Source organism: Haliotis cracherodii, unplaced genomic scaffold, assembly GCF_022045235.1.
Source record: "Haliotis cracherodii isolate W230 unplaced genomic scaffold, xgHalCrac1.p SCAF_34, whole genome shotgun sequence".
Lineage (NCBI taxonomy): Eukaryota > Metazoa > Mollusca > Gastropoda > Lepetellida > Haliotidae > Haliotis > Haliotis cracherodii.
The window spans coordinates 1,570,718-1,589,640 of record NW_027266291.1 but is presented as its reverse complement, the minus strand read 5'-3'; the positions used below and the strand labels follow the sequence as shown (position 1 = coordinate 1,589,640).

The 18,923-nt window shown below is 36.1% G+C and overlaps 1 protein-coding gene across 6 annotated transcripts in view; it reads left to right on the top strand.

Annotated features, from left to right (window-relative positions):
* The window catches only part of LOC139477709 (MAP kinase-activating death domain protein-like), a 218,740-nt gene that overhangs the window by 21,604 nt on the left and 178,213 nt on the right, over positions 1 to 18,923 (top strand). For all 6 annotated transcript variants that reach the window (XM_071260100.1, XM_071260099.1, XM_071260101.1 and 3 more), the window contains exons 3-4: positions 11,344 to 11,485; positions 12,753 to 12,911. In XM_071260100.1, coding sequence (XP_071116201.1) covers positions 11,344 to 11,485; positions 12,753 to 12,911 — 301 coding nt within the window. The remainder of the gene's footprint in view (positions 1 to 11,343; positions 11,486 to 12,752; positions 12,912 to 18,923) is intronic.

Below are 18,923 nucleotides of genomic sequence, written 5' to 3'. Positions count from 1 at the left end.
CAACCAATTAGTACTTGAAAAAGAACTATTGATAATTACAGATATAAAGAATTTGATTGGTGTTTGAACTGTTCGCCAGGATATGGTACTCCAATGTTTTTTCTGTCAAATAGCCTTTGACACATTAGTTTGGAGTATGCTTGTTGTATGTTTCCTCAACAAATAAGGGGCTTTTATCCTGTTGAGCTTTTGACAAATAGGGATTTTGTCTGCCCCCTCATGCTTAATCCCAATGCTAAAGTGTGGCTATTTGATTTTAAAATCCATCAGTTACCACTATCATTTCCAGCTGCCACACTACTCATGCTACTTGTTCAGTTTATATTAATATTTGAAGAAGCCACACATCTACATTGGGAAATGAAAACATTTCTTAAGTACCACAATAAACATTTAAATATTGATATTAGCCTGGCCTAGATAATTTCTCCACATGCTTTGTTTTACAGAAGTAATTTAGAAAAGTACCACAAATAATTTCCCCAAAGAATGTACCTATAAATCCACAATTAATTTTGAGTAAAACTCTGCGAGGTGTACTGTAGGTTATCAATGTATAAAGCCACCCTGACACTTGCACGATTTTCGTTCCCACAGTGACTTGCACTTCGGCGTGCCAATGATTAAAGTCTTCGGGAACGAGCGTGAGGAGTGTGTGAAGGGTGCGGGTGTGCGTGCCATGTCGTAGAGAGAATTTTGAAATGTTCAAAAATTCGGCACGCATCAATTTTCGTGCCATGTGCATGCCACTTGTGTGAACCATGCGTGAACACTGCACGAACTCGGTGCGAACACTGCCGAAGGTGTGAGTCAATGAATGCAATGGGAATCCACCACATGCTCTGACACGCCATGCTACGTATTGGTCACGAACTGTCCACGTTGTGGGCGCGCCTGTTCGGAGTGATCGTGCAGTCGTTAGGGTGTTGTCACGAGTTTTTCACGTAATCATGGAACGCCCAGCTCACGCATAGGTCGCACACGTCACGAACCACTTGCGCAATGCACGAAGTGCTCACGAAGTGTTTACGCAATGTTTGCGCATAGTTCCCGACCAATGAGCGACGATGGCACTCGTGTCAGTGCGTATGTCAGCGGGTCCTGGTCATTCTGCAACTTGCCAGCAAACGGACAACATGCCTTACAAGGAGAAAGTCCTGAGTAGAAGGGGAAGACCAGTGCAGAAGAGACAGGAAGAGGACAGGCCAGAGACAGAGAAAGAGACACAGATTGCAGACAGGGAGAGGGATCTTTCTCCTCCTTCCCCCTACTCAAGTGTGGATGTTGTTCCACAGACACGACTTGACAGTTCCATTTGAGTCTCTGCAATAACTTCAAGTGAAGACGAGCCCCCAGTAAAACAGAAGAGAAACAGAGTGTCCAAGGAAAACATTCCTGAGTATAAGTGGACAGATGAGGGTACCATGAAATTAGCAAGATATGTAAAGGACTACCCAAAGTTGTATGACAAGAGACAGAAAAACTGGCTCAATGGGGCACCACCCTCTGCCCCAACATCAACATACTAGCAGTGATAAATCTACAAATTTAACTAGCTGAGTCCTGGGACTCACTGAACTGACTATTTATAAGTCCAATCTGAAATATATGAGTCCCTTTGAAACTTAAATGAGTCCCAAATAAAAATAAATACGTTACGTGTCATGCCATTTGTTTTACCATTTTCGGTGCAAAGCTTGCAATTCATGAAGTCGCTTTCCTTATCGTTTATCAACCAAGAGCGGTCTGCAGTTAGCCAATTTGACTGGAATGTTCTTACTGTTTTCTGACAGGTTCGTTAGCTGACTGAGACTCGCCGTGCTCCGTTTCACTTGTCTCAATTGTATCATTCTGACCAAACATCGATGACAAAGTTTTTTGAGAATGTGACAGCTTTGCTACCTTTCTCGGCGGCATGTCGACTGCTAGAGAAATTATCAAGAACAGAAACCGAAGTCATATACAAGCTTGTTTACGATCACTTGCTTATTGACAACCAATCAGCTATCGCGTTTTAAAGAAAAACGTCGCACATGCGTATTAAGTTATTTTTAGACCGGGACTTTCAATGGAAAAAGGTCCTGGAAAATCGATCGTTTGTTTCCAAATAAAACAATTCTGAAATATGATTTAATAGGAATATGATACATTAATCACAGTAACAGTACATGACATTTTTGTTTGTTTAATCACAAGAACCATAGTGACACATAAGCTGGTAACTTAGCCATGGATGTTTCTTAGAAAATGCTATCTCAGTCTTCTGGTTGGAATGAAAAGAAACATGCCTGTGTACATGTTTACCCTTGCCAGATTATTTTTTTCCAGTCAGCCAATCCATTACTTTCATTCACCTTATGTGGTCTATTTTATACATACAGGTACTGCTTCCAACCTGTTTTTCCTTTGTATGCAATCACAGTATAACAACTTCCTCAGCTGGTGTGTATAAAGGTTCCCCTGTCATCATGAAAAAAGAATTATAAAGGAAAGTCATATTTTCATTCAAAAACATATCTGTCTTTCCTTGAATACTCTTTGTCTAAGTGCCAGAAATGTCAGTTTCATAAAAAAAAATTAAAAAAAGATTTTCATAAGGACTTTCCTTAGATAGACCTAAGTCAAACCATGTGACAAGCTAGGTAGAATTATAACTTTACAAACCCTCATTTCTGAGGTGTCCATATTTTTCACATTTTTATATATTTTTAGGACAAAACGTGATCTGTGTAGATCTGCCTGTTTTGTTATGTAAAACAAATTCTTGTCTTAAAATGAGAAAAGGAATCATTCAGACGAAGTTGGTTTATCCCATCGATTCACGAAAACCAGTTGAAATGTACATTGGTGACTTTTGTAACCAAAATTTCTAGTGATTTGGTACCCAAATGGGTATGTGATTTTGTAGATCTACCTTTTGTAGTATTATTTCAAAGATATACATTAATTTTGGTGTCATAAACTTAACATACTATCAAAACAATATATTCTAACTTAGGTTTAACCAACTTAACTGGCCTCTTCTTCAGTGACAAGACGTCAATTTTCTCTCAATTTCAAGGATCACAGTGATAATCATATTATGAACTTGATGAAATATTTTATTATGTGTTCTGTTCATCTACATGAAAACATAAATATTTTTATAGATCTATTGTCTAATTTTCTTAGGTACAAATTCACAAAGTATTTTGGGTACAATTTAATTTGTTTAGGGTACAAAATCACATATAGATCTAGGAGCCTAGAATCTATATATATTTACACTACCTAGTCGTGTACCAAAATTTTAATCGGTTCAGAGGACGGGAGGTTCTCAGAAAGTTTTCAACAACATCTTTAATATTTTAAATTGTTCTTTTTGTAATGTTAGACGAATAACAAGATTATGTTGTTATTATTATGGCATATCAATATGTTATATCGCTCTCCGTTGCGTTCGTTTTCAGAAAATATTTTAAAATTAAAATCAGCGAGCGTGAAATCCATTCCGGTTTCGGATTTAAACTTACACATTTGATGGTGACAATCACGAAGAAATATGAAACAAATAGGAGTGAAGACTGAAGATCGATAAAAAGTAACTAGTTGACGAAAAATAGTAAATTATGTAATTTCTTTTGAATTTGAATCTATTTCGGAATTTCTTTATGATAGCTTACCAACTTTTGCATATTTTGCTTTGTGTCATATGCGGTACGTGCTTCCGGTTTCAGAAATGATCGCTAAAATTGCAAGTATTTTTATTATTTCTCATAAACTACATTATTTTGCTATTGAATGGTTTACCTAGAATGTATATATGTTCAGATTTTGCGTATCATCCAATATTTGTCATTTTTCGCAGTGTTTGTTGACTTTGTTCAATTCAACAAATCGCGAGTTAGGCCACGCCCAAACGTATCACTGACGTTTGTTGGCTTGTCAGTGTGTCCGAAAGTTTATCAAACGAAATCATTTGCAAACTCTTTAAAAATGAACTTTTTTTTAAAAATATTTATACATACGTGTCAATTATTCTAGAAAATTAGGTTAGATGTAACAAAATGATTGTAATAGTCTAACGGGATAACTATGCATGTGGAGTTGTTTGTTTACCGCCGTTGCCATGATCGTACAAGTTCCATCCAATCGATGATGTTACGATTCAGATTGTTTTTGTTTACAAGTAGTTACACCGAAAGTTGCTAATTTTTAAAAATTAAGGAACATGAGTGTTTTACTTTCATCAGCAAACAAAAATTTATGATCGAATAGGAAAAATGATGAAATTTTAAAGAACATAACGGACTGCATGCTGCTCAGCGTGAAGTGCCAAAAGCCAACAATGGCCGTTTCTGGTAGTTGTGTGCCGAGAAGTTTGGCCGAAACTGAGGTAATAAAATGACTGAAAGTTTTGATATTGAGCAAGCTGAGCAAGCTGAGCATGTCATACGTAATTTAAATGTTACGCAAAGCCTTCTTGGTAAATAGATATGGCGAGTTTTATTTTGGGGTGTCGTTATGCTATTCGCCTGTCAAATGGGTTCGACATCAGATGCACGGGAATGGACACCTCTGTCGAATGGGTTCAACGTTAGCGTGCAGAGCTTTAGAGTTGTCTCTTTTTCTTTCTCATGCTCTTCCTCTTGCTGCCTTTTCTCATGCTCTTCAAGAAGTAATAGTCCTACAGCTGCCAGACATATACACCTTCTCTGTTCTGCAATAACAGTGTCTCTGGTATTCAGCATGTTGTATCGTCCACAGCGAGTCGAGGAATGAAGCGTCTCTTCTATTTGGAGTTAATGTACATACGTCAACAGCAGGATTCGGTACGGTAGATGTGAACAATGCTTGAACAATACTTAACCTATGCGTAGACAAGTCGTGCCATTGTGTGTCAGTGCTTGCCAATGTGGCCCATTTTTGGCTGTGCATTGAGTAGACATTGTGTTACTTATGCGTGTAAAGTGCATGAACAGGGCGCAAATGCGGCTTCACGCTCCACTGCGTAACACCAAAATGGCACGCCTTGCCACGACGCATTGCACGGTATTGCAGGGACAAAAATCGTGCAAGTGTCAGCCCTGAGGGTGGCTTAAGGCTTCATTTTTCGAAATAAACAACACATTATCTTCATGTAAAACATAACACTTAGTGGTTATACACAAACCAGTGTAAAAAAATCCCAACCAGGACTATTTTTGAATCATACAAAAGTTACAAAACCATATGTATTTTTCAGTCAATAATTTCGAAGAGTTTGATTTTATGAGGAATGGCATCTCCTCTAACATGTCTAAGCTCTTCATCATATGGTAATTAATATCAAAACACAGTTCTATTACCAGCCAATCTCAATCTTAGTTTCGTTCACCGTACCATACAAGGATCATGAAAGTTGACACCCTTTCAAAGATAGAGGAGTAAATACCTGATCCAAGATTTTATTACACAATAGGTGCAATATATTGTTGTATAATCCAGTTGTTGAGGGTCTGATACTGACGGAGACATGCCCACGTTATACAAGACATTGATGTTAAAGCATGTCTTTTGTATACCACAATTACTGACATGAGAAAATTATGATTGAATTTGCAGGAAGTGTCATCATAAATGTCTCATAATGGTAAACACCATGCAGCTGAAGATAATAAAAAAGTCAGCGTGTGTCATCTCGGACTTGTTTCTGCTCGATTTTCTCATCGCCATATTTCAGGATATTCATGTATGGGATGGACAAAAGCTACAATAATGTTTCTGGCTATATAATTTTGATAAGAGAGGTCACTGTTGACAATCTCACCGAAATCCTCGAGGAGAATTTGAGAATTTTCTGCTTTCATTGAAGATTTAAATATTGTTTCAAAATATATCATTTTCATGAATGTAGACAACAGTTCTTGTCATTTATGCTGTATGTATGGATCACGGCTTACTTTGACGATATCCATACACAGAGTCATATATTTTTACTGCCGCTTCTTCTTCATCACAGATGAAGGCAATTACATAGATACCTCCCTTGAACACATGCAAACGGCTTGCCCGCCATTTCCAACACATTTCTCCAGCTTTTGATGAGTGTTTGCTTTGTCATTTTCAGTTTAATATTAGCGAAATAATAAAAAGAAAGATTGCGCAAGTTCAATGCAATGTTTCCTTAGGCGCACTTAAGTCACCGGATGTGATGTCACATACAGGAAGAAGGCTACTGATTATGTTTCGCTAATGCAAATCAACTTTGAAGTTTGTAGTATTTTGTCTGTAACTATCAGAATAAACCAGAACACACTACATAATATTAGTAATCATCAATCATATTGAATGATCACGTGACTTTGGTGATAACATTTGCATATTAATAACCCATTTGACCTTCCATGCTCCAGTGACCAGGAAACGGTAGTTGTGGGGAAATTGGTCAACACGACATGGAAGTTTCTTAATATCATATATTTCAAGTTTATAGCTGTAAAGACCACCTTTTGATGTAACAATGATTATGATATTATTGATGACAATGTAAGCCTGGTAACTGAACAAATTCTTAAATTATGTTGTGTCTAACACATATATGTCTACATATCAAGTGCCAATGACCACCTACGATAACAAGCTGATAGACAGGTGCCTGAAAATAGGCGTGACAAATGGGTTTTGGAATTGATTCCCTACCTGAATATAAAATGGAAATCAACACTTCATTGATTTATATTTTTAAGCATGCTCCACACATATATTCAGTGTTAGTTTGATAATTATTTTTACAACATTAATATCTCAAAATCTTGCATTCTTGCATTGCCTTGCAGCAGCATGAGCAGAAATCAGCAAGACACACATGTATGGTTTAGTGTATAGTTATACAAATAATAAATAGATACAGTAACACCATCATGAACATATGTGCATTTGATTGGCATAGAACATTTTCTGGGGCAGTTTTTTGGCAAACAAAATAATTGATAACATCCTTAAAAGTATTTACAGTAAACAATAATTTGAACATGATGAATAAGATTTATACTCGGACCCCATGGTACCGCGGCATTCATCGTATCGCGGCATTTGTGATTTCCGGTAGTTCATGCGGGACACGCCACTTAGCAGCTGTCTGTTAATGCAAAACAGTAACCAGGAAGTGTTCACTTCTTAAACAATTTCAATTTCCACCGAATGTTCCGTCTGCTGTAAGTAAGGAGTTATTAATGTGTTGATACATACTTCTGTGATCTTTTTATATATAATGCGGGAGGATATAGCAATCAGCTAGTCTGTCTGTCCGTCTGTCCATCTGACCGTCTGTCCGTCCGTAATCATTTCCTTTTCCGGGGCAGAATTCCAAAACCATTCAGTGTATTTGATCGAAACTTGGCAAATCTATCAGGCACATACTGAAGTGGTGCCTTTTGATATTTTGGGATTTTTCTCATTTTTTTTTTTTTTTCAATTTTTATGGAATGAAGTTGGACATAGACTCAATTGGGGATGGAGTTCGTTTCCGGGGCAGTATTCAAAAACCATTCAGTGTATTTGATCGAAACTTGGCAAATCTATCAGGTACATACTGAAGTTGTGCCTTTTGATATTTGGTGATTTTGCTAAAAAAAATTTTTTGTCAATTTTTATGGAATGAAGTTGGACATAGACTCAATTGGGGATGGGGTTTGTTTTCGGGGCAGAATTCTAAACCATTCAGTGTATTTGATCAAAACATGGCAAATCTGTCAGGCACATACTGAAGTGCCTTTTGATATTATTATTTTTTACGAATTTTCATTTTTTACAATTTTTATGGAAAGAAGTTGTACCTAGACTCCTTTTGGGAACGGGTTCGTTTCCGGGCCAGAATTCGAAAACAATTCAGTGGGTAAACAATGTATGCTTCTTAAAGAACATTCAACTGTTGACTCATTACATACAGAATTGCACATTTACTAGTGGTTACTTTACAGACAGCTGCCGGGGGGATATGTCATCTTTCTGATGACTCTTGTTTAACATTGCCTTACCCCCATCTATCAATCTATCAATGGACAACGCAGTTCCCCAAGTAAACTTTCTCTATCGACCTGAACTAGATCATCTGCACATTAATGGCGACTAATAAGGTAACGGAAGTTACGTAGTCCACACATTTTTCCCCGCTCTGTGCCAAGAATCTATTGGGAGATCGTAAGGGCCATGATGCCAAACTTAGAAATATGTTCTTCACTGGTAGCCAAAAAGATAAATACATACTTTGGGCATACTAGGAGTGCTTTTTATATATTTATTGTTGACGTTAAACACTTTTCCATTTTGTGACAAATTATTGTCATCCAATTTTTTTGTAAAGAATCTTAGAATATCCTTTCTGATATTTTGTTGTTGATTTTTAAAATATTTTTCTCTTACTTTTCGCTAAAAATGCATTGAATACCTATTACTTATAACAAATTTAGAATTATACTTGTGCTGTCTTTGCACTTGCCTGGACAAATCACTGATGTCTGGCATGATCATACCAAGTGGTTGGTAAAATTATGTCCTCTTTTTGTCCAATTCGGACCTCCATACACAACATTTCTCTGTACCGCGATATGGTGGAGTTCTCTCCCTTGGCAAACAAAGCGCGAGGCCCGGCTTTTACTCGGAGCTACTAATGTAAATAATGAATTTTTATCAGTAAAATATGTATTGTTAGATAAAATAAATGACAACTGATATAGAGAACACGAATAATCATAAAGGTTAGTGAGTGCATTTTGTTCCGTTTAGCGTACATGACAAGTACCGCGATACCGTGAGGTTGCAGGCTACATCACATAGCTTTTGATTATAAAGACCTGCGTAGCATGTAATTCTAAAATTACCAATAAATGGTATCGTTCAAAACATGGAACAGGGCACATGTAAACACTACAGCTCTTGCAATTGAAGATGGTCTGATGCCTTCTTGCATTTCTATTGGAGCAAGACATCTTACTGTTTGGTTTTATTTCCTGAGTCTTACCAGGGAAATGACAAACTGTTAATCTGGCAGGATGCGCCAGGTTGGCTGCAGGATGCCCAGGACTTCCACATCTGGTTACTTGTATCTTTCCAGGAACTTGACTGCCAAAAAACAATCTGAAGTTTTTCAGAATTTACCCTCGTATTTGGTTTTGGAACTTTGAAGATGACCTGTGCATTATTGCAAGAAAGTTTCATTAGGTACAAAAATACATTTTTCCCCCACTCACAACACCTGTGTAGCACCATGTAATAGTGGTAAAAGGCGACTAACGGGATCGGGTGGTCAAGCTTGCTGACTTGGTTGATACATGTCATCGATCCCAATTGCGTGGATCGATGCTCATGTTATTAATCACTGGATTGTCTGGTCCAGACTTGATTATTTACAGACCGCCGTCATATAGCTGGAATATTGCTGAGTGCGGCGTTAAACAACAAACTTGGTTCAACCAACCAACCATGTATTAGTGCAACTGTTTGTCTGCCAGGTCACTGCCTCCCATGTGCTGACTGTGCAACTAAACAGCTTTTAGCTTTCTTACTTCTCTGAAGTAGTTTGGTGGAGACCTAGATCTTACTCTTTTAAAAGAAACAAGAGCCATTGTGAACCCTGGTGAAAAGGTTTACTTTTCCTTTATCAGTCCGTTTGTTATACAAGAGTTCATTTTCGCAAAATAACTGTGGATCATCACCACCTTGGTTTGGTCATCCTTGACTAGCAGTGGTACATTCAGTCGGTAGGCCCCCTCTGTTCCACATGCACCTGTCTGGTTGTCTGATAATTCCTCGAAAAGAGTGAGAGAAGTGAAAACATTGCCCATGTACACATGATGACCCTTTCCTACAGTGGTTGACACAATGATGTAACAACCTGCATATCATGTGTAACTTAAGTGATCCACAAAGGCTACTTTGTAAACAGTTATTCTGAGTTCAGTTGCGGGTTGTCCTTATGCTATTTGCCTGTTGAATGAGTTTGACAGTAGTGGCACAGCTGGTGAAGGGAAGCTTTAAAGGGAAGGTTTCCATCACTGTTTTGCACTCAATCCGAATCATATGTTATGACATGTCCGAAAACCAAGCATATATATTTTTTTAAATGTTATATGTTATATCATATTCTGAGATGAATTAAAAACAAATACAGTTTCATGTCATTGTTTTTAATTATTATCTTGATTATCAAAGACTGGAAAAGCCTGACTGTAATCTGTTTTCGGAACCATTATTATACTAATGCATCTCAGCTTCTAAGATTAAAGCAAATATAACAGTATTTCTCTTTATAATTAATGTCATGTGTACCATGTCACATACTAGTTACTAAGGAAGTAAGATAATAGTGGACATAATTGTTTCATGTGATCATTATGATGATAGTTTATTTTAGTCATTCTTTAGACACTCTATGTTAACTAAATCAGAAATTATAAGGTGAGCTGTGTCAAAGTTAAGTTTGATACAATGAGATATTCAGTAAAATTGCACTTAAACTTACTTTGCGACTTGTATGGTTTTACACACTGAAGTTTACAGGCCATGTTTGATTTAAAGGTAAAACCTTAGAAAAAGTATTGTGACCTGTGTACTTACATTTTGAGACTGAATATTTCATATTTACTAAATCATGAAAAACAATTTGTTTCGACTGCGTATTACTTCTTGTGCAAGAACTATTTTACCTGAGTGACCTCACTTGTATTTGCTCAGCTCAATGACATTGTCTTTTAAGGGCACATTTTGTGTACTGCTGGACATCACAGTCTTGCAGTTTCACAATTGAAAAATCTCCAAGTCAGTTATTTACATATTTTGCTTTGTAAGCAATTAATGTGTGGTAGCTATATAGTGGGAATGTAGTATCAATTTACATGGCATCGACAAAAACTGAATACTCTATGTAATGACAAATGGGTGTCTTTTATGCAAAGTAGCTAAAAACAGCACAACCCTTACCCTTATATGTTTTATCCTTGAATAAAGAGGTGAGCTTCTGTACCTGTGGTACTCTCATTAACTGAATCAACTTGTAGATTGGTTACGAGTGTAACACCATAAATGCAAGAGAGTTTGATTGTATCACTGCTGACATGCAAGGTATTTGTAAGCATATGTTAGTGAAATATCTATCAAATGCAGGATTCCAGCATTCCTGAAAACCCTGTAGAAACTATTAATGTGATCTCCAGGTACAAGTCCATGGAAAGTTTCACCTGTCATGATCTGTTGCTATTAATGATTGTTGTTAAGTTTACATTTCAGTGCAGTGTTATCAAGTATGTTGCTAGCTTCACCATTTGTTGCTAGATTTTAATAGAAAAGGTCATCATCTTAAAGATGTCTTATTACTTTCTTCTGCAGGGACACAGTGTGGGGTGTGTTGACAGGGCTGTGTAGTGACAATATCTCGTCACTTGTGATGCATGAGGTGCGGGAGATTGAGACTTGGATTCTGCGACTCCTCAGTGCCCCTGTCCCTGTTCCTGGCAAGACTAGAGTAGAGGTCAGTACTGCTTCTCAATGCTTAAAAATCTTAAACGTCTTAAAGGGGAATTACACACAAAAACTGAAACTTGTATCTTTCTCTTTTCAGTGAAAAATTAATAAACCCCAAATTTATTGTGAAGATGTCATTTTTAGCTCGTCAACTGCTAGTCAAATGAGCTTATGTCATGGCCTGCTTGTCTGGCATCTGTTGTCATATGTGAAAATGTTTTGATCAAAGAAGCTGAAAGTTCACAAGCTTGTTCCCGCGAATTATGATGCCTGAATTTGATCAAAAAGTCGTTTTGATCGTATTTTCAATATAGCCACCTCTGCATACTGCAAAACCAATTCATGGCCATTACTCAGCCATTTTTTATCAAGATAGTGAAACTTTGTAAATGCATAATTAATTTTGGAACTCAACACGTAAGTTCTTTTTTTCACAAGTAATTTTAATTTTGGTGTTTGCCACAAAAACGTTCTGTATCCAAGAAATACCAGAAAAGAACCCCAAAAACTTTGGGATACCTTATAGTGAAACAATAACAAATACAATTACAGCTTTGGAGAGAAAGACCATGTGCAGCATGCTGACATGCAGTGTTCCATGGATTAATCTATAGAAAGTCACTGCATTATTCTACATAATCTACTTCGGCAGTACTTAGGTGTAAAATATTCTCCTCCCCCCCTCCCCCCCCCAAAAAGTTCGAAATGTATGTAGAAGGTAATGTGTTAATATGTTTCATCAAAATTGAATACTAATGTTAACAACAGTTCAAGAATTTTGTTAGAACCAGAAATGTATCTTTATGCAATTATTTATTTGCAAATTTAAGCTTTGAAATATTCTAGTTCAGACGGGGACTATTAAGATTGAATAATAATGAAGGTAGGTGGTAAAAATCAATATATGCATGAGAAACTGTCCATCATGTGATCGAGGTATCAAGGTAGAATATCATGTTTTACTTTGATCTACTGCATTACAGATCTGAGTTGAATTTGTGGAATGATATTAGTGAGATCAACTGTCACCTATTTTTGTGTTAATGGCTAATGACACATGTTCCTAGTGGGGAAGTTCTGGGACAATCAGGAAATGGTGATGATAGGGCTATGTTGCTGTTGCATGTTATGCAAATGCCTTTCCAATGAACTGTCTAAATAATTAAGTTATCCCCCAAAAGGTTAATCTTTTGTGTTATACCTGCAAGGATTGGTGCCATGTTGGTTGGCAAACTGGGTGATATCCTTTTACCATTTTTTTTGTGCTTGGACAGGTGAGCATCCTACCAAAGGACCTGCAGCCACCAATACTGTTTGCCTTACCAGACCACACCCGCTTTACACTCATAGACTTCCCCCTTCACCTGCCTCTGGAACTACTGGGAGTGGACACATGTCTCAAGGTGCTGACCGCAGTCATACTGGAACACAAGGTACATGGACACATATTGCCGCCTTACAGTTGCTGAGGAGCTCACCTAGTTTCCTCACAGTATCTTTAGCACATATTGATGAGACATGACCAATTTGTCATTTGGTTAGTCACCCATAAATGGCAGGTCTAGTTTGATGATCAGCTAAATTGGTCAACAATGAGTTGGTCACACTTCCAAGAACTGGTGATGACTAACAATTATGTAATTTATAGTCACTAAAATTGACTTGGCACTCATGTTTCAGTCAATATCTTAAAATATGTTGTATAATACAGACTTTTATTGGTGAAGATACAGGTGGTAAGCTACTAAGTCTGTACGTCACACGTGTGTCGTACAAGGTTGACCTCATTTTATTCGTTTTGTTTGGATAACCTTGACCTCTGTCACACCCGGACCACTTTTTTCATTCATAAAAAATCGCGAGACGTCATTCATTTTGCAACTACAAGACAGAACTGAAGCAATCTCTCGAAAGCAAGAGATATTACCAAACAAGATAGTCTCATGCATCAAATTCCATTTGCATTCGAAATTAGTGATGTATAGATCTTCCACAAAATCGAGCTATATCCATTTACAATGCACGACTTCCAATCAATAGATCGAGGGTCCCCATTAGGCATTAGGCAGACCAATTTTGCTACTTTCAATTTGATTTAACGTAAAAGGATAAGCATGGTGAAATGAAGAAGTCGGATAAAGCTCTCAACGTTCGACAGAGTGTGTCACTAGCCGTGTTGCTACTGTCAAACCAGTTTCACAGGTGAATAGCATAAGGACACACACACAAACAAAACTCGCCATATCTATTTACCAAGAAGGCTTTGCGTAACATTAAAATTATGTATGACCGGAATAAATGCTCAGCTTGCTCAATATTAAAACTTACAGAAGTTTATTTACCTCAAAAAGAAAATATCGCTATTTAAAAAGTTTCGGCCACATTTCTCGGCACACTGCTACCAGAAACAGCCATTGTTGACTTTTGGCACTTCACGTTGAGTGGCATGCAGTCCGATATTTTCTATATAATGTTATCATTTTTCACATTTGATCATAATTCATTGTTTGTTAAAGAAAGGAAAACACTCAAGTTCCTTAATTTCTAAATATTAGCAAATTTCGATGTAATTAATTATAAACAAAAACGTTCATTGAACGACCTTAGGGTAATCAATACTTGAAAAAGATTAGAACATATTAATAGACTACTAGCTAATTGGCGTAGAAGAACCTTAACTCTTATTCGAAAAATTACGGTTATCAAAACTCTTGCTATATCAACTCTGGTACACATCTTCTCTGCTTTACCTAATCCACCTAAAGCATTTATTACTGACCTTAACAATAATTTTTAGATTCCTTTGGAATAACAAAAACGACAAAATTAAGAGATCAACTATTAGTAGAAATTTTGAAGATGGAGGTCTAAGGATGATAGATATTGAATGTTTTATTAATGCTCTCAAACTATCTTCATTACAAAACTATATATAAAAGCATGAAGATTCTACAACAATCTTTCCTCTAAAACATCTTTTCAAACTTGGTACTAATGCTGTTGGCTGTTTGTCTAAACATGATAACCCTTATTGGAGAGATGTATTGTCTGCTTGGAAGATATTTTACCAAAAAATGAGTTTGTATGAATATGATTTAGACCACATTTTGAATCAACCACTCTGGCTGAATCATTTATTTAAATCATCTTATATTATAAAAAATTGGTTTAATCAAGGTGTCTAGAGTGTAAGAGACCTTTGCGACAACAACGGTTTTCTTAGTTTTGAAAATTTCAAACAAAAATATAAGATCCAGGGAACTTTTTTAGACTTTCAAAAATTACTGAACAATATTCCAAAGAGTTGGAGATTTCAAATCAGAGACAAAACCCTTGATGTTATGAAGTTCAACTGAACAATATATGTAAACACTTTTTTAATAACGTTAAAAAATCAATGGCTTTTTATGATGAACTAATTAGGAATGATACTGTACCGAAATCATTAGAACACTGGAATACTGTTTTTCCTCAAGGTTTGGATTGGAAAGATATATACTTCTATGTAATGGAAAATATACTCATGATTGTAAACTTTTAGATTTTCAATATCGATTTATAAACAGAATAATTTACACTAAGAAAGAATTACTCAAGATGAAACTTGTCGATGAAGATATTTGTAATTTCTGTAAAACTGCTTCTGAAGATATGTCTCATTTATATTTCGATTGCCAATCTGTTCAACAATTTTGGTTTCAAGTTGAAAACTTTCTTAATAACAACCTGCAAACAAATTTCATCCTTTCGAAACTTAATATCTTTTTTGGAATTTCCACTCAAAACCATGTAGCAAATCATATTATTATCCCCCGCCCCAACTATGTGTACGTGCGTGTGTGCGTCCCGAAATAGTTTCCGGAGCATAACTCAGAAACCGTTAAATATTTCTCTACGAAACTTTGCATGTCTATCAGACTCATGCTGAACTGGTGCCTTTTGCTATTTAGGAATTTTATAAATTTTTATTTTTGACGTTTCCATCAGGGGTCCGGAAAATTTAAAATCCCAATCGGACATTTGCATTTAGGCCACGCCCCCTTCAAATAGCGTATTTTAGTACGACTTTTCACACAGTACAAGTTTACGTATTCATAATATGATAAATTATGAATTGTTTCAATTTAAATAGCTTCAATTAATAACAAATAATATCATTTTAGATATACATGGAAAACATAGGTTTGTTTCTGTTATAATAACGATCAGTTAACGTAGCGAACTGTCTAATTAATATTCATGAGTTATATTCATGAGTTATATTCATGAGTCTTCTCAAGTGTACCCGTTGTAACTTTTGGATCAAGACTATTATCCCATATTTGGTTATCACGTGACCTCACGGGAAAAGGGTTTTTTTAAACTAAAGATTTTTTTTAAAAACAAGACAGATAATTTAATCACAAATACTAAAATATAGTTGATAGCAATAGTTATTTGAATACTTTTTTCATCTGTACTTAATTATTGACCATAAAGAAATTTGATATCGATCGTCACAGAAAGCAAAATGGTGGTCAATCAAGATTCAATATACGACTAGCTACTGAAAACAATAAAATCTGCAAATCCTCAATGTATGTCAACCAAGTGAAAGTCTTTAGCCACGACTTACAAAATGATCGTCCAGACTTTGAGGGTTTGGCAGATCTGCTCGACTGATCTGCATCGGTCGACTGGCTATCGTCACGCTTTCGCTACCTGTCTGAGGTTACGTATCGTAGCATTGTGAGGATAATGAGGTACATCCATGATGCAAGGTATTTATGTACAGTTGTAAACACCTTTCACTCAAATTTACAAGATGTTCTCAGTAATTAATCCTCGATTAATCAGTGTCAACTCAGTTTATTGCTTATTACAGTGATTGACCGATTGGACTATCATGTAGGTACAATGTATTTACAGCAATCAAAACAAACAAAGCTTGTCAGTGTAGTTAATCTTCATTGTGTTGCAACTGCAGACAGAAACTGCTCAGTCCTAACTGTTGATTATGTCCGGTCAAAATTTAAGAATGTCCGGACAATACTTTTTAAAATGTCCGGTAGGCAATATTTTAAACCGGACATTTGAGATTCCCAATCGGACATGTCCAGCGCATATGATGGTTTCCGGACCCCTGGTTTCCATGGCAACAAGTTGGACTTCGGTTCTATAAGGGTGGTGTTCGTTTCCGGAGCGTAACTCAAAAACCATTAAATACTTTCTTACAAAACTTTGCATGTCTGCTAGGCACATACTGAACTGGTGCCTTTTGCTATTCAGGAATTTTGTAATTTTTTTATGTTTTACGTTTCCATGGCAACAAGTTGGACTTAGGTTCTATAAGGGTGGTGCTCGTTTCCTGAGCATAACTCAAAAACTGTTAAATCCTTTCTTACAAAACTTTGCATGTCTACTAGGCACATACTGAACTGGTCGTGCCTCTTGCTATTTAGGAATTTTAGAATTTTTATTATTCACGTTTCCATGGCAATAAGTTGGACTTAGGTTCTACAGGGGTGGTGTTCATTTCCAGAGTGTAACTCAAAAACCGTTAAATACTTCCTTACAAAACTTTGCATGTCTACCAGGCACATACTGAACTGGTGCCTTTTGATATGTAGCACTTTTAGAAATTTTTATTGTTTATGTTTCCATGACAACAAGTTGGATTTAAGTTTTAATATAGGATTGGTTTACTTAAGTAGTGTAACAAATAAACTGTTAAAAAATTCCTTGCCAAACATTGCATGTCTATATATAAAGTGCATACTGAACTAGTGCCATTTGATATAAGGGAGTTTTAGAAATGTTTATTTTAGAATTTCCATTGCAGCTATTTTGACATCAGCTAAGAGAAATGTTAGGTCAGTTACCTGGTTTGGGACCATAACGTGTTAAAATGGGCGGGGGATATAGATGACTTTGTCAACTATACGCTTGTAATACTAGCAAAGAGATTCATCTACATATCAAACATAAAACAACAAGATTTATCTTTCGAACAATTTCTTTCACTACTAAAAGACACAATTTGTTTGGAAAGGTATATCACTAAAAAAATATATCAATTTAACCAATATGCTCAGTAATGGCAAAACTTACATCTCATAATCTAATGAAGCAGTTGAAATATATTACCTGTTAATTAGTAATCATCTATTTCTTGTAAACAATTATTTATAATCTCCCTCTCAGTTTGAGAAGAACCTTAATAAGACATATCCTACACAATCTGCCTGTCCATGAAATGGAATAATAAAAAAAAAGATTAAAAAAAATTTATGAACAAAAACAATCTGAATCGTAACATCATCGATTGGATGGAACTTGTACGATCATGGCAACGGAGGTAATCAAACAACTCAACATGCATAGTTATCCCGTCGACTATTACAATCATTTTGTTACATCGGACCTTATTTTCTAGAATTATTGACACGCATGTATAAATCTTTGTAAAAAAATCATTTTTAAAGAGTTCGCAGATGATTTTGTTTTTGATAAACTTTCGGACACATTGACAAGCTGACAAACGCCAGTGACAGGTTTGGGCGTGGCCTAACTCATGACTTGTTGAGTTGATCAAAGTCAACAAACACTGCGAAAAATGACAAATATTGGATGATAGGCAAAATCTGAACCATTCAGTAGCTAAATAGTGCAGTTTATGAGAAATAATCAAAATACTTGCAATTTTAGCTATCATTTCTGAAACCGGAAGCACGTACCGCATGTGACACATGGAAGCAAAATATGCAAAAGTTAGTAAGCTATCATATAGAAATTCCAAAATAGATTCATATTCAAAAGAAAATACATAATTTACTATTTTTCGTCAACAATTTACTATTCATTTATCTGGAGAGCAGTCTTCACTTCTATTGTCAAATCAAATGTGTCAGTCTAAATCAGAAACCGTAATGGATTTCACAGTCGATGATTTTAATTTAAACTTATTTTCTGAAAACAGACGCAATGGAGAGCGATATAACGTATTGATATGCCATAATAAAAACAACATAATATTGCTATTGGTCTAGCATTACTACAAAAAGAACAATTTAGAATATTACTAAAGATGTTGTTGAAAACTTTCTGAGAACCTACCGTCCTCTGAACCGATTAAAATTTTGGTACACAACGACTGTATGGAGGTAGTGCGCATATATATATATATATATATATATATATATATATATATATACAGTGGTCCCTCGCTACAACGCTACCAATGGGGTCCAAATAATTGGTGGGCATTATAGACGATGAGCCGTTTAACCGAGGCCGAGGCGGGGGAGCGCGCTCGGCAAAACTCAAATCATCAATGTGTTTATCTCACGTCACGTTAAAATAGTATATATTTTTATGGACCTAGATCTACCTGTAATATCATTCATTTATTAAATCTGTCACATTTCACAATGTCTGAAATATGTATTCCATTTCAATTTATCATT